The sequence below is a fragment of the Atractosteus spatula genome, chromosome 26 (genome assembly GCF_055471065.1).
Source record: "Atractosteus spatula isolate fAtrSpa1 chromosome 26, fAtrSpa1.hap1, whole genome shotgun sequence".
Classification (NCBI taxonomy): domain Eukaryota; kingdom Metazoa; phylum Chordata; class Actinopteri; order Semionotiformes; family Lepisosteidae; genus Atractosteus; species Atractosteus spatula.
The window spans coordinates 4,180,963-4,205,436 of record NC_142731.1 but is presented as its reverse complement, the minus strand read 5'-3'; the positions used below and the strand labels follow the sequence as shown (position 1 = coordinate 4,205,436).

The 24,474-nt window shown below is 47.5% G+C and overlaps 1 protein-coding gene across 4 annotated transcripts; it reads right to left on the bottom strand.

The window, feature by feature from the left end:
* Positions 1–872: 872 nt before the first annotated feature.
* grb7 (growth factor receptor bound protein 7) lies at positions 873–23,393 on the bottom strand. 4 transcript variants are annotated; one of them, XM_088906463.1, is made up of 16 exons: positions 23,331–23,393; positions 14,803–14,998; positions 14,366–14,504; positions 11,480–11,636; positions 11,071–11,192; positions 10,729–10,803; positions 10,475–10,612; positions 9,651–9,761; positions 8,054–8,152; positions 7,618–7,698; positions 6,469–6,588; positions 6,181–6,238; positions 5,816–5,903; positions 5,441–5,534; positions 5,004–5,202; positions 873–3,154 (listed from the first exon to the last, which is right to left on the bottom strand). In XM_088906463.1, exons 2-15 carry the CDS (start codon positions 14,988–14,990, stop codon positions 5,056–5,058), a joined length of 1,617 nt encoding a protein of 538 aa, XP_088762589.1. In that variant the 5' UTR covers positions 14,991–14,998; positions 23,331–23,393; the 3' UTR covers positions 873–3,154; positions 5,004–5,055. The 4 variants fall into 4 exon arrangements, with proteins under 4 accessions (XP_088762589.1, XP_088762590.1, XP_088762591.1 ...); XM_088906464.1 differs by having other exon boundaries at positions 23,271–23,337; XM_088906465.1 differs by lacking the exon at positions 23,331–23,393 and adding an exon at positions 18,861–18,998.
* Positions 23,394–24,474: the final 1,081 nt, after the last annotated feature.

Here is a 24,474-nt window from a genome sequence, read left to right as displayed (position 1 = left end):
TGGCCCACGGTGTTGTGAACTCCTCTCCCAAGATCCGCCAGGGGTGGAGGGCGATCGTGTGCTTCTACAGCTGGCCAGGGTCTCGCCCAGCTGCAAATGGCAAGAGGGAGCTGTGTGTGTGCAGGCCTGTTACCTGGTTATGCACCTCAGAAAACAGGCCCCCAGACCGAGTACGTCTTCGGGTCTGTCTGGGCAGCAGGCAGTTTGGTGCATGAGGTGGATGTTTGATATTTGTGATTGATCCGGTACAGCAGATGTCTAGGAAAAGAAAGACCACGATCACATCGCACAGCTCCCCGGCAGCAGTGCGGAAGAGCCTGTGCTCCGAGATGACGCCTCCCACCCTCCCTTTCAGCAGGACAGGCCCTGCGATGGCTGCAGAGGCAGTGGTCTCGCGGCAGGGGCTTCAATTATTCATCACTGGCTACTAATCGAAGGCCGATCAGGAGAAAAGACTTGCATCTTCCTTCCTGAAGGCACATCAGTCTCCCCCTCTGTAACCATCGCTCTCTCTCTCTCTCTACCTGGCCAAGCTCTATAAATAAGTAAGTAGCGGTTGCCAAGGCAACGTCTCCATGGAGAACTGGCAACCTGAAATCGTGCCTGTGAAAGGGAAGGGTGGGGCTCTGGTCTCATTACAGGCTGTGTTAGTCTCCCAGGTCCTCCGTTCAACTTCTCCTTCCTTCCTGCTTGGGCCTCAGTCACACCCCCTCGCTGGGGAAAAGGGTGAGAAGACCATCGGGCTCTTCTTGACCCATTTGAACCTTGAACCTTGAACCTTGACCTCTTCCGCTCGTTCTCCCTACCCCACTGCCCGCTCCACTCTAAAACTGTTCCCAGCACTTAAAACAATCGCTTCAAAAAAACAAAAAGAAGAAATAAAAGCCTTTATTCAAATAACAAATGTATATAAAGACAAATTAGAAGGTTTCCAAAATGCAGTTTAAAATGGGATTTACAAACAGATGTCATTTTTGTACAAAATACAGACTTTAAATAGGTATGATTTATGTAAACGTAAAAGATTACAACAAAACTGGCCTAATCAGAAAGCTATACAATAATAATAAAAAAAACATTCAACAGATTTGGCAAGAGGACATATTCCAGTACACCCAGCAGGACTAGTAGTCCTACACACGTATTCCCGGAGCTACATATAATTTAAAATTCAGAAGTACAGAAAAGATCACGTATTAAATAAATATCCCTTTTTCAGCGTGTTCAGCTACACGTCTCCCGTAAAGGACTACAAGTTCCGACATGCACTGCAACACCACCGGCCCAGCCTCTGCTCAGGTCAATAGTTCGGGGTTTGAACAGGTCTACCCCCGCCCCCTTACCAACAAAAACTGTGCAGAAATGCTCAAACCAAACGTTGCTCTTCTTCAAGACTAGCAGTTTGCCCGAGGCAGTCCTATAAGCAAAGATTTAAAATATACGCAAAAACGGAAGACGGATGCCTCCAGGCAACTTCCCAGGGCTGTCAGGGTCTCAGTACAAACGGAAGTCACAAACCACATTCACTTTAAAGTCGTTGGTGGTGCTGGTGGTGAATTATAAATGCACGAATCGCCTTTTGAACTCTCCACAACAGAGCCGGATCAGCGGCGCACGTAAGGGGGTCTACCGCGGCCACCGGCGCCCTCAAGTGGTCATCTTAAGGACAGCCCATCAACCCGATCAAAACCCAGCTCGCACCCAAAAACAGGACAGCTGCCCTTTCCAGGCGTGTCCGTGCCAAGCGCACGACTCTAACACGGCTCCGCTGGGTCACGGAGAACTAAAAACACGAGCATTGCTTTGCCCCATATTTCTCGAGTCCTACCCGTTTAACGTGAACATACAGGGAAGTGAAGGGCCCTCTCTTTCAGACAGGATGCAAGATCTAGATTTTATCTAAAATAAACATATTGAACCATAGTAAAAATAACAGAATGAACATGTCCAGGCAAGACAAATAAGACATTAAAACACTTAGCAGAAGGTGAAGCGGGGGGGGGTGGGGGGACATGGTGCTGTTGTGTAGCTGTTCTGGGCTCCTGTCTCCATCTGCGTTTGAGTGGAGAAGCGTCAGAGCAGGGGGTCGCCCACATCCATTTCTATAGATTGAAATGACTAAATGAGAGGGATGTGAAACCCCATGAGACAGTTTGGTTTTTTGATGCAAGGACCAAAATCCTTGATTTGGACCAGAGCCTCAGCTATCCCCCTAACCTTAATGTATTATGGCTTATGTACTGAAGGAACCCAGTTGCACACAAAGCATTAACCTCAAGTGTGTTCCCTCTCCTGGGGCTGTTTCTCTAGTTGTCATTGAGGAAACAATGAAGACCTTCCCCCCCGTTTACTCAGCAGGGACCCCCACATTGCCGGGTTTAAATCACAGTGAATCCGGATATTTTGCATTCATTGTAACAAAGAAAACATGGAAAATTATATTGCACTACAGCGCTGATGTGCAATCAGCTCAGACAGACACACTTTACATAAAAAAACTGAACAGAAGGGTACTGGAAGGTGCAGAAATGTCCATATGGAGATTCCCATGTGTGCTGCAGCCTCTGGGACAGTTCAGAACAGCGCTGGGGAAGTTACCTTTCCTAACTGCAGCACTTTTTAAACTTACTTGTAGTACATTACTTTACATTCATGTGGGTGAGGGGGAAGTTATTTTTAAAAGGAATCTTTTACAGTGATTCTCGGTGTCTCTGTAGTTAACATGCAAAACAATCCCTCTTAAAAGCAACTTAGCTCAAGTATTTTATTAAATTTTGCATTCATTTCTTTTAAAAAAACTCCCCCCCCCCCCACTCCCCCCAACATGAGTTCTGAAAGAAGTATCTTCTACAGCGCGCTGGGACAGCATTTTAACGTCACTTGAAAGTTCGCTCCAGTTTTTGGGGGGGCAATTTCAAACCAAATCAAATCAGAAGCCCATCCGTTTCTCTCCCCCCGTCACTCAGATCTGCACCTTCCGCCTCTTGAAACTGCTTTACCAAACTCAGGGTGAAATTTAACCTTTGGAGCAAAGGGTTGTGAAAAATCACCCTGTCGGCTTGCTGTAGCTTTTCTTACAAGACGGAGATGAAAGCCGGGGATTTTCAAAAGCTTGTGCACAGCAGACGCGGGGGATGTGAGAAATCTCCCCAAGCTGGAAAGGAAAAAAAAAATAGTATGAAACACTTTGCTCCCAAGATAAAACTCTCTGTAGGCCCAAGACACCCATAAACACCAGTCTGTAGCCTTCTGGCTTGGAATGAGGGCTTTAGATCACGAGACGCAGACTGTAGGAAACTGTATGGACTCACGGATTGAATAGTTCAGATGCTGAAACCCCGCAGACTCTCCATGGGCCCCAGCTGCGAAAGACAGCCTCCAAATTGAAACACTTTGTTCAAGCGGTGTGGCAGGAGCTCTGCACAGCAAGGGGGCACCTCCGATGGGATTGCACCTTTTCTTTTCAAAACACTGGCGTCGCGCCTTGCCGCAGGAGTAAAAAAATATATATATTCACAGCCGAGGCACTTCCGACTGGCTCGGCATCCTTGCAGTGCAGCTCTGCATCGCGGGGCGGAGCTTCCGAGTCGCTCCGCCCACCTGCTGCGACAGGGATGGCACAAGCAGTGGCACAGCGCCGCCGAGCAAGAGCAGGTGGTATACGGCCAGGATCCCTCAGCTCCGGGGGAAACCGGCACACTTGCCAGGCGCTCTTTCGATTCAGCATCTGCAGCACCTCAAACTGATGAGGGGGCCCGACCACTGGGCATGGCGCCTCCTGTGCAAATACAGGGGCTGCTGCTGCCACAGAGCCCAGTTGTAAACCAGCTGGCCATTCTAAAGATGATTAACTCCTGACATTTTCAGGACACTCCACTCAAAGCGCTTTACGGGTAATGGGGACCCCCCCTCCACCAGTGCGTAGCCCCCACCTGGATGAGGCGATGGCACCGTGTGAGCAATGAAGGCTCAGCGGCTGATGCAATGCATGGCTTTCGGAGGACACGTCTTGCTCACAGCCCTGCCTCGTTATCCGAGATCTCGATGCCCGCTCAGCTGAATTGCCCTCAATTAAATTCATACTCCAACACGGGGAGTTAAATTTGAGCCCTAATTGAATTTTAATTGAGGCCAATGTGGCTTCTTGATTGCAGTTAATTTGTCAGGGAGATATATGGGGGTGAACCACAGGAAAGGAATTAATGCAACCAGCATCCCCATTCGAAAGCTCAGATTCTGGATTACGGGCTGTCCAGAGCTGCTCGGGAATGACTCCATGCTTGAAAATTTGGGATTCTTTTCCAAGTCTTGCCCATTTTCTATAACTGAAATAAGATCATGTGTAAAGGCATACCGCATCAAAACTGACCCAGGGTTCTGATCTCTCTCATTCGGTAGCCAGTAAAACTACCTCCTCCCAGTCCAGCCCGCCCCTCACAAGGACCGGTGCACCTTTGGCGCTTGAGATCCAAAGCCACTCGATCCTGATTTGACAGCCTGATTAAGAGCAAACAGATCACAGCTGACACTGCAGGAAGGAGTGTCTTGCATGTCCATGTACAGGTCAGCTGCAGTATAAAAATGTCTGTACACTAAAAACCCGGATGTCCCAGAGATCACTAGAGTGCATCTCGACCAAGGTGTGAGCTCTCTCCCCAGCGGACTCTGCACGATCTCCGGCATTCAAAGAGTAGGGGGAGCACAGGCCCTGGCAGCTGTATGTGTTCAAACAGCAGTATGAGGGAGCTCTGTCATGCATCAATGTAGCACAGCTATCAGTTGCTTTATCTGTACAGCACAACCAAGGGCAGTAACTACAGAATAGGTGAGAGATGCAAGACCGTAGGCGATCTGCCTCATGATCGATCTCTCCTTTCAAGCTCCAGTGGTTCCCACGCCATATTAATACAGCTGTCCATGCAAGGTGTCACAGCTGCTGCTGAGAGCTGCACGTGCATGCCTCTCGCTGCCCTCCCCAGCCCCTGCCCACATTGCTGCGGTACCTGCAGTGCGCTGGGCTGTGGCAATGTTGGCGCGGGGGGGCGGTAGGGGGGGTCAGAGGGCCACGCGGGTGCAGTGGTGTTTGAGGCACACAGGCAGGATGCCGCGGTTGATCTGGTGAAACTCCACCAGCTGCAGGAGGTCGATGAAGAGCGTCACCCCATCGTCCATTGTGTAGTACCTGCGGCCCTCCTCTTCACACTGAGCAGAAAGACAGGCGGTTATGGCCACGCCCTGGGCAGCCGGAACACGGCAGACAAATGGGTCACAACAGTCTAATGGAGCCAGACAGGAAGGTCACAGCCACGACAGAGGGAAACAGAGATTTAAATAGAAGTAAGGCACACAGACAACAGTGAGGACACTGAAGCAAACAGCTGGGGCAATTAGACACCAACAAGGATACCAATAGGCAGCAGGGGCAATGAGAGAGACTCACAGGGATGATAAGGTAGTGCTTGGTCTTCAGCTTGTAGCACAACGACAGGACAAAACAGCCGGCATGCTGTTGGCTATCCCTGATCAGAAACATCCTACGAACGGACAGAATGCGAGAAAAGGTGAGTAATTCACAGGGTACAGAGGGAGAGAAGCAGAGTCTTGGAAGAGCGGGTGGGAAGACTGGGTCACACGGAGCAGGATTGTTGTTTTTTTTTAAATGAAGACCTGATCAAAATTCTAGAAAGGTAGGGCTGCCTGTGATGCCGCCCGAGAGCAAACCGGTGCAAGGAGTCAGTACACACAGGACAGCGAGAGAGGCAGAGCAGAAGAGCGAATCGCGCGCACAGAGCAGCAAGACGTAGTGCACACTCACCCATCCACCAGGCCCTGCTCCTCGATCAGCTTCTGAGCCTCTCTCCGCGACACCCTGCCATGGAACCAGGGCTGAGCCTGGTGAATCACTGTGAAGAGAGAAAATTAAGGGCTACTTATACAGCACACCAGTTTTTAGATAAGGAAAATAAAAGTATCACTGTGACTAAAATTTCTTCTCTGATTTTTTTTTTCCCACTGGAAGCAAAAACTTCTCTGTGCTCTATTTACAGCTCCGGGTTTTGCATTGGCACTTCATTCAGGTATTTCAATAAGCATACAAGAACTAGAAGGCAAGCTGTTTGGGGGTGTCACTGGTTAGTCAGCAGAGCCAGCCGGTCGAGAGGAGTGCCGGGAGAGACTCACGGGTGTTTCTGGAGCTCGAGCAGGAGTTGGGAAGGCTGCAGCGAAGAGCAGTCTTCTTCTGAAGAAGAAAAAATCCAGATTAGTGCCCTGACCTCTAGTCTGTATGCAGTATAAGAGCAGTATATAGGACATGCATGTGATGGGCTAGCCCCCTAATTTCCACTGTATCCTTCTCTCTCCTTACTGCTGCTTTTACAGGCTGGGGAGACAGAGCACACTTAGCGGGACACTTGTGCTCCGTCTCCAGCTCTCCACCCCCACCCTCCCTTTCCTCATCCCCCTCCTCACCCTCCAGGCCTGTCCCTCCTCCTGCTCGGCGCTCTGCGCTTCCCTGGGATTCTCGATGACGCGGCCCCCCGCCTTCCCCGAGAAATCCATGGCAACCAGAGAGGCCTCCGACACACACCGCTGGGGACGGAGAAAAAAACAGTGAAGCGTGGAGCAGGAAGGCCACTATAACCGAACGGTGTAATTGCACCTTGTCATGTAGGGAGAAAACACCAGCAGTGGATGTCCGCAGCTTGTTTTTTTTTTTTTACACTTGCAAGCCTCTTGAGTTTTGAGAAGCGACTCAGATCCTTGCTTTATTCAGATCGTCAATAAATCCAGTACCACAAGTGACCCAGGGCACCTGTCTGTGCTGTTGGCACATGCACAATATGGCTACGCGATAGAAGAAGCAAGTGTTTTAAAATACTCCCAGACACGTAGTGAGCAGGCCATGCTGGGGGGTAGGTAGAGGTAAATACATGCACCTAGCAAGCATGAATATCGGAGAATGAATGAAGTGGAGGGCCTGTCTATGGTGAGGATAGTGTGGGTGTGTGAAGTCAAAGGGGAAAAAAAGCTTAAATCACATGCAAATCAAATGCAAAAGCAACATTTCATTAATATTGTATGAGTATCTGGATAAAGAAAACTTCCTTCGTTTGCTGCAAAAGGTTTAACAGTTATGCCCAGTAGTATGAACATACTGTACAGAGTTTTATTTTAGATCTTACCATTGATATTTTATGCGACTGTGTGTGCACCTACATTAATACAGAACTCCTCCGTACCACATTCTAGCCCTAAGGCATTTGAATTGTGGTCGGCAGCTTGTACCGTTTTTATTTCTCTCACAGCGCAAAAGACATTATTCAACGTAGATGTCAAATTTAAGATTGCTTATGTAGAAATAAAGGTTCAATGGACAAAATACCAGGAACTCCAAGTCAGATGGTTACTCCCCTCTTGTTGGATATTGGCAAAAGCCAAACATGTTATCCAATGAGGATTCCCAATCCCCCAGCCAGTGGGTATATATGCATATACAGTATGCCTTTTGTCCATTAATACCCAACCGTGTTGACAATGGCAGGTTCCATTGGCATAAAGCTGCAGAGCAGATTTTGCTGCTGCTGTGGAGCTCAGGGGAGCTGGCCCGGCAGGTCTCACCTTGGCACTCTGACGCAGAGTGTTCTCCTGGTTGCACTTTGACAGAGACCGCTGGTAGTTACAGTGGAGCTGCTTGCCATACTGCAAAACACACACTCTAGATTGGCATCGGGTGAAAAAGACCCGGCACATTAACACTCAAGACAAAAGATGGAGAAGGTGCAAGTAGGACTGTAGATTTATAGATCGCAACATTGCATGCTGTGAAGTACCATATCCTTGCTGACAACTAAGCCAGACCTTGGGTTCACACTACCTTGGCCATGAAAACTTTCACCCCCTATTCATGCTCCCATTTTAAGTGCAACTGAAGTCACTGCACAGACAGAGGTCTGAGCAAAACTCACAGTAACTCCCCGCTGTTGTATGGCACCTGAATAGGCCGATGGACACTAGCAGCCCCTTGGCGTGAGAAGGTCACGTGCGCAACGCTCACCTTAAACAGCCTGAAGGCGGTGGTCCAGCAGGTGCGCATCTGCTCATTCTCTGCACACAGCAACTTCATATCCCGAGAGCGGGCGCGGTTCCGGCAGGGCTGCCAGGGCAGAGGACAGCAGGCATGTCAGCATGGTCCCCCCCAAGCAGGACACTAAGACAAGGCGGCTCCCATCCCCGTCCTGGGGGGCCCTCCCATGTCCACTGCTTTCTGTTCCAACCAAGCTCTACACTTAATCCAGTCTAGGACTCAAATAAGAAGCTTGATTGGAATCGTTCTTCTACCCAGAAACCTTAAGCGACAAGACGGTTAGAAAGCGACCTCCAAAAGAGTTAAGGAAGGAAGAACAGCTAAAGACTTTAAATCAATCCTATTATTAATCCAGTGCGAGAGCCCCTGTACCAGGGTTAGAACCCCCTGCGCTCATGGGATCCAGCTACATCGAATGCGGTCCCGCAAATGCACACAACAGGAATTTGGGATCGTGCGTGGTCTTTAATACTAGAATAAAAAAGGCAATTAAATCTGTTTAACAGACTAAGAAAACTGTGGCATATAAAAGGTTACTTTCATACAAAAAAAATCACTAAGCACTTTTAGATTGTTCTTGCAACTCCTGAATCAAATCGGTCTCCCCATGAACACTCAAATTTGATAATTTTCTTAAAAGTATGAACAACTCCCACACTAACTGTGATCAAATCCTGCGAGTGTAGACATTGCTCCTCAAAGCTTGCACAGTGGAAACCAGCCTATATGATCCGAGACCCTTACAGTGACCTTACACGAGTACATTTGGATCAGAATTTCTTTAAAAAAAAAAAAAAGATCTTTGTTTTGGATTTTTGTGGCATGCATATTTCTCCTGTTGTTAATTAATATTAATATTGCTGTGCTTTAATTCTGATGGCCCTCAGTTTAGCCTAAAAGGAAGACAAGCTTATTATTACAACCACCTGTACTTGGAGTATAAATCTTCAGTTTCTCAAGAGCCAAGTGTGTGAGCAGTTATGTGTAATAATTATGCAGTGTGCAATTAGGCAGGAACGCTGATGTAGGAGGAACCGTTCTTCATATGACATATTCAAGTGGTGTTCTAGCCAGATTCCCCTCTTGTGCGAACCAGTCTACTTAAAAGGTTTCCCTTTAATTCAATTAGTGTAGGAATTTCTCCCTTCACCCAGTCTGCCATTTTAAAATAATCCGTAATAAACAAAACTTGTGCATCAGTATACAAATTGTGGATACATTTCGGATTCGTACGAAGGTGACAGAACAGACTCACTAAGTAATTCAATAAATGGCTCTGCCCACCACTTTGAGTGAAGTCAGCTTGAAAAAAACAGCCTTGACCGCTTAGACGAGATACTGAATTTTTTTCTAAGATATACTCCTCCTTGAGCATGAAAAGCCCAAGCTGGAAAGGCTTAAATCAATTTCTGGGGCCAAATTCACTCCGTGGTGGAACTGCGTTTCAATGACTCCTGCCCTTCAGGAGTTTCACTCGGTCCATCTGCTACTTGAGCAAAGTGCTTTTCAGTGCTCTACAGCACCTAGAGGGAAGCCCCCCAGGGGGACCAGAACCAGGCCACTGTACCTTAACGCAGAAAGTGAAGTCGGTGGGGGCGTTGTACAGCTTCCGGCCGTGAGTGACACCATAGATGTTGAGCTCTTCAAGATCAGCCACGTACTGCAGGTGGCGCGGCTCCTGAGAGACAAGGGTTTGAAGAACATCTCCCAGTCAGGCACTCCCTGGCTTCAGCCATTACAGACCACTGCATTTTATACCAAACAACACAATCTTCCACCCGAGTTCAACTGAGCACACCAGAAGGAGAAACTTATAGGGATGGTAGAATGGAGACTCTCACAGGCATATACGAGTGTGCAAACCAGGCTTTATATCTTACAGGAACAGGTAAAGGTTTATTCCATGCTGAACTGATAGAGACAACATTTTGGCTGTAGATCCTACTTCAGGTGTCATCTTAAGAAGGTTACACAGCCAAAAGTCGTCTTTTCGTTTCAGCATGGAATAAACATTTATATATTCCTTTGCAGCCTACACACGCTGACACAGCCACCTACTCATACTTGTTTATATCCGTTACCTACCTGAGAAACATTGTAAGTCACTGGCTTTCTTTGTGCTTCACCTGCTGAAATAGTATAAGCTACCATGCAGGCAGACAAAATGAATTTCACGTTTGCTGTAAGTTAATCAAATTCCGTCTTGTACCTAATGAAAGGCAACATTGCTCTTCAACTCTGCAAGATGTTGCAGCTTCTAGCTGAAGATCATTGAGCTTAGTGCAGAACTTGCTACACATCCCTGAAGACAGGTTCAGCAACGTTCGCCTTTCTGAAGGTGCAGTTCTGTACACCTGAGGACCCCTGAGGCTGTCCAGCCTGGTGCCTGACCTTGGAGGAACCCTTTGTGGAACAGTAGAGGCCAGACTTCCGCAGGAAGAAGTAGACTCTCTTCCAGGCCTTGCGCCCGGGCTCCCTGACCTGCAGAGGACCCTGGATCTCTGGACAGCTACCCGAGTTCAGCAGGTTCTGCAAGAAGAGTTGGAGATGCACGTGACTGCAGATTAATGTCCAGTATCACCCCTCCTCCTTCATCCTCCCTCTCCTGTATCCCCCTGACTCCACCCCACACCCAGAGCTCTCACCTGGATGAGCTCTGACGAGGTCATGCCCTTGTTCACATCTGTGCAGTCAGAAATCATGTTCTCTGGGAAGAAGAGCTGGAGAAAAGATCACACAAGAAAACCATCATTAACGCAGGAAAAAGGGTTGCAGGACAGGGCAAGTGTATACCACCGATGGCCAGTACTCATGCTAGAGTTTCAGTCTCCGGCAGGACTTTTTATGCATCTTTAAACCCTTAAATTCTGAAACCCTGAAAACAATGTTAACTATCAATTGCACACGGACAATTTCACTAATACAGGAATTAGACGTTTATGCAAGAGGAAAAACAAGCACAAGCTCCGATAAGGAGACCGCCGTACCATGGGCTTCTTGAAGAATTCATACTTGGCATAGTTCTTCCGGAAGAGCAGCTTGCTATCGCCCTCCAGAGGCCAAGTGGCCTGCACTTCCACCACTGTTTCATGGTCCTCCAGACAGCGCTCTGTGGAAGGATTCGGACAGCCATCAGTACACTGTGGAGGGCAGAATGAGCTCACAAGACCACACACCTCCCTGAAGGACAGCCCTTTCCTCCCATCTCAGACATTTTACGACTGGCCACCTGTATGCACACCTTCTGTGCCATCCTCTGTCCTACTTCATCTACAGCCCCAATGTTTCTTGTTCTCCTAAAAGCACTATCATGCCAACTTCGCAGATCTAAACTCCGTATCCTGCCTCTCCTCTCCTCTCCACTCCCCTGCTGACGGTGCTGTGGCGCTGTCTCACCCAGCCCCAGGGAAGGGTGCAGCTCTATGAGGGCCCAGCTCTCCTGGTCAGTGCAGTGAGCCCTCTGGACAAGCAGGCTGCAGACATCCCGAGCCGTGGTCGCCGCGGGAACCCAGAGAGACCGGCTCCTCCCGTCCTCGCCAAACACCTTCACCACCTAGAGGGACGCACAGACGGCGAGCTGGTCAGGTACACCTGCGCCTTCGCAGCACCTGGTCAGACGTGCAAAATCTCCGCCAGTAAAGAGAAACCTAAGAAACCGAACACAGGCCAACGCCAGCAAAACAAAGGCATGCAGAGACGCGCACATGCAGAGCAATATCCTCAATGCTATTCAAACGGGGTTTAAAGTAATTGGATCACAATAGCCCTTACAGACGCAGAAAATACCACAGGCACAGCAAAGGCACAAACAAGAGTAACCCGTGCCAACAAAGAGTCAGCTAACAAACGGAAAAATTTATTGCAACGCTTCTTAATCTCTTGCCTTCTAACTCTGCTTCCCACCCCCAGATGGAGGTTTGTGGTTTTGAAGGTACTGTAGTTTCTATGGACACAGGGAGGAGTCGGCAGGTACCTGAACCAAGTAATTGTTCAGTATACGTGCAGGTTCAGCATGCGATTTCATTAAAGCAGGAGCCTCAGGAGACATACTGTATGGCAGATTCTCCCACTGCCCCAGTGTAAGGGTGTTACACCTTTGGAGTACAAAACCATCTGCAGTCATGAGTATGCCCTCCCCACACCAAGGGCTAGCAGGCTGTCCACTAGTCCGAACTGCACAAGCGCATGGAGATTTTTGCTCGGGTTGTATTCTTAATATTTCAGCTTCATGGCTCAATTGGATCACTTCCTCTTGTGATCCCATTGGGATTTTCTGAAAAAATGCCAGTAGAACTGCCCACTAAAAGCAATGTTAAGAAAAAGCATGAAGAAGGCCTGGTCTTCGCTAGGGCTTACTACACTGTGAACACTAATTGACTTCCTTTCTATACTTCTCTGTTTTCAGACATGTTTTGTCTAAATTGGTGGTTGGCACAGCAAATGACTCCCATGACAGCAGGGTCCTTTAAAACTCTTAGTGCTTCAAAGATGTATAAGAAACGGGGCAATCACATTTATATAGCCAACTGCAGAGAATTACTCCACATCGGGGAATGTTTTTTTTTTTCCCAGCATCTCAATCCCAGTGGGTGAAGTGCTATTACAATGCTCAGGTGAAATGAGCCTTCATTAACAAAACCTACAGGGTCACTTTCAAAACGCAGCCTATTTTAAATCACCTAATGATGTTTTTATTAGGAGAAAATTCTGCCCTGGAACATAAAAATCAGGAAATATACCAGTTTATTTTCAAAAGCACCCTTCCTATGTGCTTTACCGCTAGAATATCTATCTTTTAATATTACCGCACTTCAAGAGAACCATAAACATTCATCGCTCATGAGGTGTGAACGTGCTACACTGCTCTGTAAGAAAAACTTGTGTACAGTTCAGACTGCAGCAGTGCACGTGCAGATCCGAGTTAATTTGCTTCTCCTTTACAGAGCACCGATGCAAGGTTTATTAGCGCAGTCGAAGATTCGAAAGAACCCGGCACACACTCAAATGTCATTCTGTTCAGGCGAGTATAAAGTTGTAGCCAGACAGGTCCTCCGAAAGGACACCCCCAAACTTTGGTTTAATAGTTCTTGAAAAGGGTAAACTAAAGACGAATGCAGATCCAACACGCAGCCATTGTTTCTGAACATGGATGAGAGTGCGTGGGTCATGCTGCAGTTGCAGGTGTGCAGTGGATTTGCTCTAGCCGAGTGGAGTGCCGTGCAGCCTGGAAGAAGCTGAAACAGCCTGGGGCAGGAGGCTGGCTGCTGGCGCGCACACAGCAGTGCCACTGACAGCTCGTCAAGAGGAGCACTTAATTACAGTGGAGCACAAAGCGCCTGTCTCTGGAGTGACAATGGCCCCAGGAGAAGGCATTCCAAGTGACGGCGCACACGACACGCCATCGCATACCAGAGTGCCACACCGCCGTCTGCACCTCCACAACTGTGTCAACAACCAAGGCGCTGCCAAGACCAGAGCATGCTGGGAAATGCACCGCTGAAAACACGGCCGGCAGCCCGTGACGAACACCATCACGTACGTCTGGGTTTCTCCCATCTTTTTTTAAAAATCCCACGTTACGGCTTCCGAACAATGCTTGTTGAGGGAGAGTGCCGCTATAGAAACTGCATGAAAGAGCACTTAAAAGTGAGAAAAGGAGGTGCTTCACTCAAAGGGCTGCAGGAGTATGGAGCAAGCTACCCCAGCCATGTTTTTGAAGCCAATCCAGTTGGTTCTTGAAAGAAGCAAAATGTAAGATCAATTAACTACCCAACTATAGCTACTGTAGATGGGCAGAATGGCCTCCACTTGGCTGTTTTCATATTCCTAAAGTGTAAAAGTGGGTTTTTGCCTTCTGTTTGATTTCCATTTTTATATATTTTTAAGGGGATTGGGGTGCTCTCCGGTTTGACCAGTACTGGCAATGCAACCATCTGAAAGGCCTGGATGATGGATGTCTAACTGTGAAACTGGCACAGGACATGAATTAGGGAGATTGGAGATGCTGCCGTTTGGTATTTGTTGGGCAACCCAGAATGTTGAAGTGGAAGCATCATGAGCAGCATCCTACACCATTTTCATGAGAGGTTCTTCTGCATGGCTCTTGGCTGACATCTTGGCATGCATTCCTATTCAGTGTGAAAACTCCTTCAATCTCACAAATGTGATTCCTAATCTGTGGTGGGGAACTGGCTTCTTGACCACAGCAGAAGATGGGTATTTGTCATCAACTCGTTTTGACATCAGAAAAGAGACCCGCTAACCACAATCAATCTCACTTACATGTGTGTTGCCCGAAGGAGGCGTGCCCTTTCCCAGTGGTGAGCCAATCAGGATTGGGGAGTTGGAGGGACTACAGAGTTCTGGGAAGGGATTGGGTATTGAAGGCAATGATATGGTCTTTGACTCCTCCCCTTTGGATCTGGAAGAAGATTGATATATTTTCTGTAGTTCAACAACCAACAGCACAAAGCTGCTATTAAATAGGATTTCTTAGGTTGTAAAAGCAATATATACAGTACTAAAATAAACAATCTGAACGCACAGCATTAAGAACTCTGTAAGGACACGTACAGAGTAATTAGTGCGGACTGTAAAAAAGGGCCGTCCAATAATCTAATGTCTTAGTAACAGTGCATAAAAAACATTTCCACCTGAAAGGCGGGTATCACTTCTTTTGTTCAACCCATTGATACATAGCTGTGAATCCATAGTAGTACCTGCCGTTACTTATTCCGAGTGGCTGAGAGTGTTTCACAGTGGGGGGATTGGTGGTCTTGGGGCTGGGAAAATCGTCTGTCTCGGGGCTCAGAGCACCACTGGGGTGAGTCTCCTGTCCGTTCATCCCTTCATCCCCCTGTCTGTCCATCTCCTTGCAGACTCCTTGTGGTGGCCCCTCGTTCTCCATAGCATCCTCTGTGGGCGACAGCAAAACCCCCAAGACATTTGGGCAGGTTCATTTTTTCACTTGTGGATCACAGCCTGGCTTAGTTCCTGATCTACTCTTACAATTTACCACCCTGAGCTGCGCTTATTGAGGAGCTTTCCACAGCTACTACTGTAGAGGCAGAGAAGACCATGGACAATATTCATGTCCGGTGTGCCTCTGTTCTGCCACTGTCCATATCTGATCACTGTTGCTTGCAGGCTCAGTCACATAGCTCCCTAGACAGTGAAAAGGCTGGGTCTCCTGCCGCAGGGGAATACGACACTGTCTAGGCTTCTAGTAGGATGACATGACCTTCTGACACACACTGCTCATGCACCAAGACTGTGCAACACTCCCTGCTTAGGACTCCATCAGTGCTTTCAAATTCAACCTGAAAACCTAATTTATTATTTACCCATGTGCGGCGTTAAACATTCAGAGAAGAAAGATTACATAGACGTCTGCACTCTTGCAGCACATCACTGGGAGTATCCTTCAGATGGCTGCTCATGACAAACATCCTGCACTCATCACGAACCTGTAACAGCAGCAGCACAAGATCGACTGAGGATTTTCTACATTTAGCGCCCCAGGAATGAGCCTGCCCTCTTGCACTTATAAAAGCACAATAAAATAACAAAACCAGTTTTTCAGCCTATCATGTTTGTGTGTGCGTGTTTCTGCGCACAAGCCTGTCATGCAATTGTCATATGTCTGCAGGGGAACATCTGTGTGTCAACAAGGGGTTGTGATTGTGTGGGCTGAAGTTAATACCTGCACTTTATTCCATATTAACAGGATGAAAACTCAGTTAATTGGCGATACCTCATTGATAAGCAGAATAAGATTCAACGTCACACCAACCAACAAAAACATGGTCAGTCCTGAAAAGAACTTCTGTTCCTTCCTTAATGCAGGTACAAAGTACCCTTTCTACAGACATAGCATTGGTTCCTAGACATTAAAGAAAAGTGTTGCAAAACTAAATTTGTCCTTTCTGTGTACAGTTTTCCATTAAGAGCAAACTAGATATATGTGATATGACTCGACACTCCAGGTAACAGCTCTAGACATACTGGCACCCTGGCTCCGAGTTATTCACTAATTATGTGCAATAAATAGTTTGCGCAGTTATACCTACTTGACACTATTCTTGCATAGTGCTTGTTATGATGTTATGGCAGATAAGCTCAAGATCCCAAGACTGGGAGCAACAACAACATAACTTCATGCACATCTATCCTCTAGCTGGCAGTGAACTCGTTCAGAGATACAATAAGAGTGGTTGTTTGGATGAAGGTCTCTCTCTCTCTGCACACTTCTGTTTGTCAGCACACATTGCAGCTTCGTGTGGGTGTGCATGTGTCCAGCTGTTTCTCCGATCAGCGCGTGCTGCAGTGCATGCCTCCATCTTTTGTGTGAGTCAATTAATGAAAGCACTTATGTTCCTTTTGTGTCTTTTCAAGTGGGCTGATTGCTGTTCTTGCTGTGCAAATGCAGTCGCCCTCCCAATTTCTCTCAGAGAAGCATTAAAGCACTAGGGAGGCAGTGAAAACAAGGGGTATCCTATACTGGCAAGCTACCTAAAAACAGTGCACATACAATTCACAAGGCCTTTTTTATTCACCTGCTGCACTGGGCATGCCTCCAGCCCCTTCCAGCTGGGATAGGTTGTGTAGCCTCAACTATCCCCCAGTGTTACTGCACAGGAAATAACATGCCGTTTCGCTAGACAAAGAATGCGAGCACTTTGCATGGTCTTGAAACAAACAAATTGCCTAGATTAGGTAAGCTAATGTGAAGCAATTGCTGTAATGCTTGGATGACAAGTTCCAGGAACTGGAGCAGGGTAGCCGAGAAGAGTATTATGCTTCCCGTCTCCACAAAGAGCCATTGTTTGTTCCAGACTGTGCTAACACTGCTGGGGACCAAGCCTGTTTTATATACAGGCTCGTGTTTGAGAAGGTATGAGCTGCACGGGGCGACTTGCGCAACCCTGCGGCCTGAGCGTACCAAGGTCTCCCCAACGTGCAGTTTACAGGAGAAGGAAAAGCTAACAACCGCCCTCATCTATCGGCAGGGACCGAAGATGAGGGAGGACTTTGACAGTCACTGCCTTAGCCGTTCACTAACCTGAACTATATGTGCCGCTGGTTACAGATCAGCCTGTTTCATGGAACCAAGTGGCCGCAGAGAAACTTCACCACATTTACCCACTATTAAAAACTGGTGCAAATAACACTTAAAGAGAAACCACAGGCCCAATTGCTCAGACTGGTTATTATATTTCTTTAAAGTAAATTCATTGACATTATAGTAAAACTGCTACTGCAAGTCGCCAAGTCGCAAAATCACATTCGAGTTCCCTCGACCAGCGACGTGATTCAGCCCTGCCTGCCCATAATGACTAATGTGACATACGAGAGAATAAAAACAGCAGACATTTCACCACAAGAATCTTCCAACGTGACCTGCATGCAGAGTTAACAAGCAAGTAGTATTTTTCGGCAAATCCATGTTGAAATAGAAAACAATACTTCTGCTGGATTAAAAGAGATGTATTCACAAGCCTAGTTGTCTACAACTTCGTTCTGAATCACAGAACATGGCGCTGCACATACCTGGAACTTTCATCTGTTTTGTGATGTAAAGTGGAGGTTTTACAAGTCACTGTGTACATTTTAGTTTTATTGTGGTTTGAAATGCACTCAATGCTGATTCTTTCTAACCCCCAGATATGAAAAGAGCTTTGCAGCTCCCCATTAACCTGCACCAAGAACTCTGCAGAGAATAACAAAAAGGGCCTATTATTCATCTTTATCAGCAGCACCCATGACACATTCTAGATCCCAAACACACAACTTCTTAAAAGCGTGGAAAAGACTAAGCGATGGTGATGCTGTATAGTAGGGGACACTGCCGAGTAAGAAAACTAGGCAAGAGCATCGATCAGAAAAAAGTATGCAAGGGGGGCAGAGTCTCAGGGAAGCTCTGCTTTTAAGGGGTCTTCTGTGAAACGTGTAGGGTTCAGAAAGCAGCCTGTACCACAGGCAGCAGTGACACAGCGATCAAGGATTATCTGCACTGTAGCAGAGGGATCTGGATAAATGGGAGAAGGGTAAAACAGGAAGTTTAAGGTTTGCAATACTGCATAATTCAGGGTATTAAACTTGACAAATGCACAGTTAAATTTACTTTAGAATCTCTCTAACTTCTGGTTTAACTTTGTTCTCGTACTGTTTCCCCCCCAAACCACCAGGAAGTGCTCAGAGCTCATGTCCACCATGAATGGCACTCAGTGAAACGCGTGAAGTGACCGACTGACCTTTTGAGTGACAGGACAGCTGGATGAGTAAGGCGATTGGTCTAACAACTATTGCTCCACTGCAGATGGCTGACAAAAACACACCTTTTGGCTCATTGACCAGCAGGATCATCATCATCTCTCTCCCTTCTCAAACCATTCAGAAATCCAAAGGCTTCTTGCAGATGGTCGCAAGGTTCTTTGGACACCTGTAGCCTGCAAACTCGTCTGAGTTTTTACTGCCCATCTAAGAAGTCTTGTACCACAGCCAGGCCACACCACTGTAAACAACAGATGCAGCACTACCAAGATGGCTCACCTGAGCAGCGTCACAGTGGAGAATCAACAGGTCACAGCACAGCATTAAACATTTCTCCCTTCCAGTTCTTACTAATCTAAGTACTAACTAAGTAAACTCCTTAACGTTAATGAATAAGACACTATGCTGTTTTACTCTTGAATGCTATTGCAACATGTACGCATAAATTAAAGTATAGAACCATACACTAAGGAAGACTGAGCTCCAAACATTGGAGTCATCCTACCTTTTCTGCGGTTTTCACTCTGGAGCCCGACATTCACCTTGCCGGTCCATTATAAAAAAAGGAGGTCTTGAGAGAACTGTCCTGAAGCCCCCGACACCTTGTTGCAGCAGAAACTGCAGGGCATGTTGCTCGTCACAGTCTGGACAGGTCTGCTGCGCTGTACTGGCATGAGCTGCTTTTCTCATGACTCCGCTGCTGGAACACCACGTGCTTCCGGGAACAAATAGATGCTAGGAGCAAATGGCATCTATTTTTAATTCTGCCCCACCTCCCGAGACACACCAGCCTGTTATTGTTAATGTGTCATGAGCGCAATGATGACAACAGCACCAGTTTCAGCTTTCACCCCTGTCCTCAGGTTTACCCCCATTTCACCAGGGCTAGCAGTGCCAGGGAGGGTTCAGAGCGATTTCTCCCCATGCCTCACAGCACAACATGGAAGCTTGAGTGACCTTTGTCTGCTCTTTCTAACACCACGTGCACAAACCCCCCCGGTCTTCTCCATGCTCTGCCTGAACTTGATGGTCTTAACACTTGTGCCGACATTATTCATACGCTATTTTTATTCCACAAATGTGATCCACGCATTGCCAGCGCTAAGCTCCCTCATGCTTCTGGTGCAGGGCTGCAGGGTGGTCCGTGTTCAGAGTCTCTGAGGAGTGCACCAGAGTGCTTTGAGAAGTAAACTACAAAAGCAGGGGCTGGAGCTATACGGACAAGGCAAAGGCACAACATCTCCTCCTCTGCCCCGTCACTGGCGAGCAGAACTGGCAGTCGTAGCGTCGGAGCACAAAGAGAGGTTTTTGTAAGTATAAAAGCGCATTTACTGACAACGAATGTCAACACGTCTAGTGGCACTGATCGGTGGTTTCTGCTGGACAGCTGCCTTCAGGCACATCTCTCTGCACAGTCCAGCAATACAGCCTGATCACCCTCTGCTGTGTTCTGCAGGGGACCGTCACAACTGCACTATCCTAAAGTGGATTGAAGAAACTGGGTTTCCCCCCCAACTTATTACAGACTGCAACGAATTTACTCTTCCGCAGACATTCCGCAGAAATCAAAACCTCAACCACGCTAAACTAATAAACCTTTCTTTAAAAAATAAAAAGAACAATGAAGTGTTGCAGGGTCTTCCAAAAAGGGTAATTCCTTTTCCTCAATCATAAAACAGCAAAAAATGCTTTCCATGTTACACCCCCACACGAGAGTATAAATTCACGCACGATAAGATGACAATAGATTTCTACTGCTGGAATACTTTAATTTGCCTTAGGGAATTCCCTGCTGGTGTAGCAGCTTGTTACCCCAGTTAACACTGAGAAATCACCAGGAGACACCAAGATTAAAGAAGCTTGTTTTTTTTGTTTTAAGACTGCTTAACTTTATTTGTTCAGTAACTGAAACTTAATAATTAATGTGACAAAGAGCATTCTTTCCAGTCACTGAAGTGAGTAAGAATAATTTACTGGTAATTACTGGCATCAGTAATTTAATATTGTATTTACACTTCAGGTGCAAGGTTGACTTAAGGGAAATAATAGTTTTGCAACAGCAGAGGTGTTTTTTTAGTCATTTCTGTTTGCCGTCATCAGTTCGTGCGATGAGCTCAGTTGTGTGGAATCGACAGCAGCTGTTGCTGTACAACCTGCTCTTTGTGTGGACATGAAACATGGCTTAAACTAAGACAATGCACTCTCACTCACCCCTGGCCACTGACTCACTATCAGCACGCCTCGCTGAAACTCCCAGCCTGCCTCATGCAGAAAACACTCACGTCACACAACCTCGAGGACAGGGGTGGGCAACCCCTTCTCAAGAAACCCCTCTCAACATGTACCCCAAATTTGGTTTCAGGTTTAACTGCAAATAATGCTACTGTACACTCTGGGGCTCAGGATCTGCGCCCGTGGCTGGAAGGTTGCTGGTTCGAACCTTGAGGCCAGCAGAGGAATCCTACTCCGTTGGGGTTAAGGGCCTTGCTCAGGGGCGCCGTATAAATGGCTGACCCTGCGCTCTGACCCCAAGCTTCTCCCTATCTGTGTCTCATGGAGAGCAAGTTGGGGTATGCGAAAAAAGACCAATTCCTAATACAATAAATTGTATATGGCCAATAAAGTGATCTTATCTTATATTCACAAAATCTGAAAAGCAGATGCTAATAGCTGATCTGAGGCACTCTACCAATTCCCTCTTAAAAGAAGTCAGAGTATCAGTATCAACATGTCTGGGTAGTTCATTCCCAACTCACACAACCATTTGTGTAACGGAGTGTCTCCTGATCTGGTTTTAAAGCTCAATGATGAGAACAGTCAATTCTAAAAAGTATGGATTTGAATACAGATTTACAGTGTGCAGCTGTACGCACTCGTTTTCAGATGCAAGTGGGCTGCAGAATTAGGATGGAGAGCACAACGTTCAGAAGATGGACGAGCAGCAGGAAGAGTCAGACGAACGAGACAGAGCAGCCCGGCTGGCCTAGCACCTCCGCCCACTGACACATCGACTGCCCCCCATGTCACTCACGCAACGCGAGAGGAGCTAGACAGAGAGCTGGGAGTTCAGACAACCACAGGCCAGATGAGAAATCACCCGTACACTAACTGAAGACACCTTCCACAGCACAGGAAACTGAAGAAATCATACTGGGCCTCTGACCTCTTACATGGAAGCAGACAAAATCCCAAGGCTTATGCACGGTGTCTTCGTTCGGAAAAAAAAAACAAAAACTGCACTTGTGTCCTCAGGAAAGTTCAAAGTTCAAAGTTTCCTTTGAAGAAACCTGAAAGAATACAACATTTTCAAGGCCAAGGACTCGGGACGCATCTGTTCCTTGGACAGCTGCGAGCTCCGGGCCTTCATCCTGGCACTCCGACGTGTGCCTCCCTTGGGGATTAAAAACGCACACCTGCGTCAACAGCTTCGGCGCGCGCCACAGACCGGGATGAAAGCTCGCCGCCCCCCCCCCAGCCTGCACCTCGAAAGCAGCGCCGAACACAAAGGGCACAAACCTCACTGCTCAAGTCAGGACTGAACGGGGACCCCTCTGGGGGCAGGTGAAGGCAGCTCCTGAAGCAAGGTCCCGTTCATGCACGACGTTTTAACAGTCGATGTTTCCTTAGGCGCCTGCACGCGCAACCGCGTACAGACGGTCCGCTCGCTGTGCATTACGGAGGGGCCAGCCTCTTGCAGGAAGAAAAGAAACGTTACAGTGATGAGGCCCTTCTGCCCATCCAGCAAGTACAGCTGCCAGCAGGAGAGTGACACCGCGATCTCATCCATCTGCTTCTCCGAGCAGGCCAAGGTATTCCCTTGAGCAAGAAGGGTGGGCATCTTGCTCAGGGACCCCACCACGCTTTCAACAGAAGACATCTGTTCCCGGCTTCAAAACGTTTCACTTTGCCTCTTACCTTCACGCCCTTAATCGCTTCAAGTGCGCAGCCACCAACGGCTGGCGTCTCATCACTCCTGCGTGCTTCCTCCCCAGAATTCTCTCACTCGCTGCTCTTTGATGTTGGCTCTTACGGGTGGCCTGTTCTTAATCTTTCTGTCCCTTTCTGCTTTCAGAACAGCTCGCTTCTGGTCGGTACCACAAGCTTGTCTCTTCAGGCACATGAACATGCAAGCAACCGGGTTCAAAACCTCCTTCCGGATTCCACCTCTTTATAGCTTTAAGTGGATTTCAAATTTAAAAGCCATCAAACAGTTGGCATTTTTAACTTGGAAATACAGATTTTTCCAATAAACAAGCCTCTCAAATCACTTTAAAACATTGCAATAGAACTTTGACAAAGAGGTACACCCCTACCTAAACTTGTCTGTTCTACTCTGATCAAGGATTTTTTTTTTGCATCACGGGTGTTTGAATCTGTAAAGGCATGCTTTCACAGCGTGCATCACTTCTCCGTACATCGAAAAACAACCGCTAAGGAAACAGCATTAAGGCTCCAAAAACACAGATTAAAGGAGAAAAAAACGTCCACAACTCTAAGGATTAAAATACAAGTTTAGCCCTGTGTGGAGCACTTCGAATCTAACACTTGACCGGTCGGTGCAGCCCTGAGTCATTGTAACCAAGGATTTAAAAGACAGCAGATCACCACAGAAGCCCGCAGTCAAAATGACACAGAAACGATAAGAAAACAGCTAATTTGACGCCAAGACGCAGGTAAAAAAAAAAGCGAGGATAGTACGCCGTCTCAAGTTCTCATTGTCTCCTACAAGGAAGAAAGGGGATACGCTCTCTCGTCAGCTCACAGCATCTTACTGCCCCATTTAAAGTTCAAACACAGCCTAGCAGCAACTGACGAACTCCCGTAACGTCCTAGAAAACAGAACTGAGAAACAACATAGGCTTCCATGCATACATGACGCACGTTTGTTCCCCCACTTTCAAGAACTTGAACTTACCCCCGTGGAAAAACGTGAGAAAGGCTGCCGGAGCAGACGGTGGAAATAATGATTACTTACAACCGGGAGATCCTGTTCCTCACTCAACAACCGCCTGTCGCTCACACGGCCTCTCCCGCTGTCGTCACCGCTCAAGGGCGCTCCGGCCCAGGCGGGAGGAGTCCCGGATTTGAGCTCACCTGCAAGGCGAGCTGGGCCACTGCGAGCGCGCCCCCGCGAGGGCAGGTGTGGGGGCGCGCTCCCGGCGTCCCGGCTCCGGCAGCCGCCTGTGAGCGGGTCGTGATGTCTGCTGCTGCGGCGGGGGGTCAGCCCAGGAGTGGGGAGGGTGCTGTCATCTGTGCGGGTTCATAGCCAAACTTCCACTCCGGAAGTTTGCCCGAGACGACTTTTCCAGTCAATTCTCAACCCTGGGAGTCGCTTTTCTTTAAAAAAAAAAAGACAGGGAGGGTTCCCTTTGGTTAAACAGCGCGTCCCTGTGGCGCTCTCACCCTCTTCTAATTAAGAGCTCCGTTTTTACTGTGATTTACCCGACAGCTGCAGACGGTATCTCAGTAAAATGAGGTGTGCGGCAGGTACTCTCGGGTCAGGACGCGATTGTGATTGGTATTACAGCGTGAACGATTAATTGCGCCGGGATGAAAACAGTCGAACGGCACACCTGCAGAGGAAATTGTCTGTCCCGCAAACTGCGAACTCTCCGAGTCAGCAGACAAGATTTATTAAATGCACGATTCCGCAGCTGAAGCCTTTTAAAAAATACATATATATAATAACTCCTTTCAATAAATTAGTGTCATCGTTTTAATTTGGAAGCCAACGATTCATTGTAAAGGAAAATAGTCTCACGACACGGTGCAGAAGAGATTGCTGTCTCACAAACCACAGCGATCTCTTGTCATTGGTCATTCTTAGAGCATAACATGCACTCGGTAACTCCATGAATGAAGGTCTACATGACTTTCTGTTTATTGAGTGTAAAAGAAATACTCGTAAAGGCATCCTGTCTATGCAGGAACGCTTCCGGAACCAGTTTTTTTTACGTGCTCGGTAACGCAGGAAAACGTTGTCGTACACTGGTATCAACAAGGACTGATCGCTTATCTCTAGATGAGGCTGATTGACAGCTCACAAAACTGCAGTCGGCAATAGGAGAGCAGACAGGACATCCCGTTATTTTCGTCCGGTGAGAGTCTGTAACATGAAT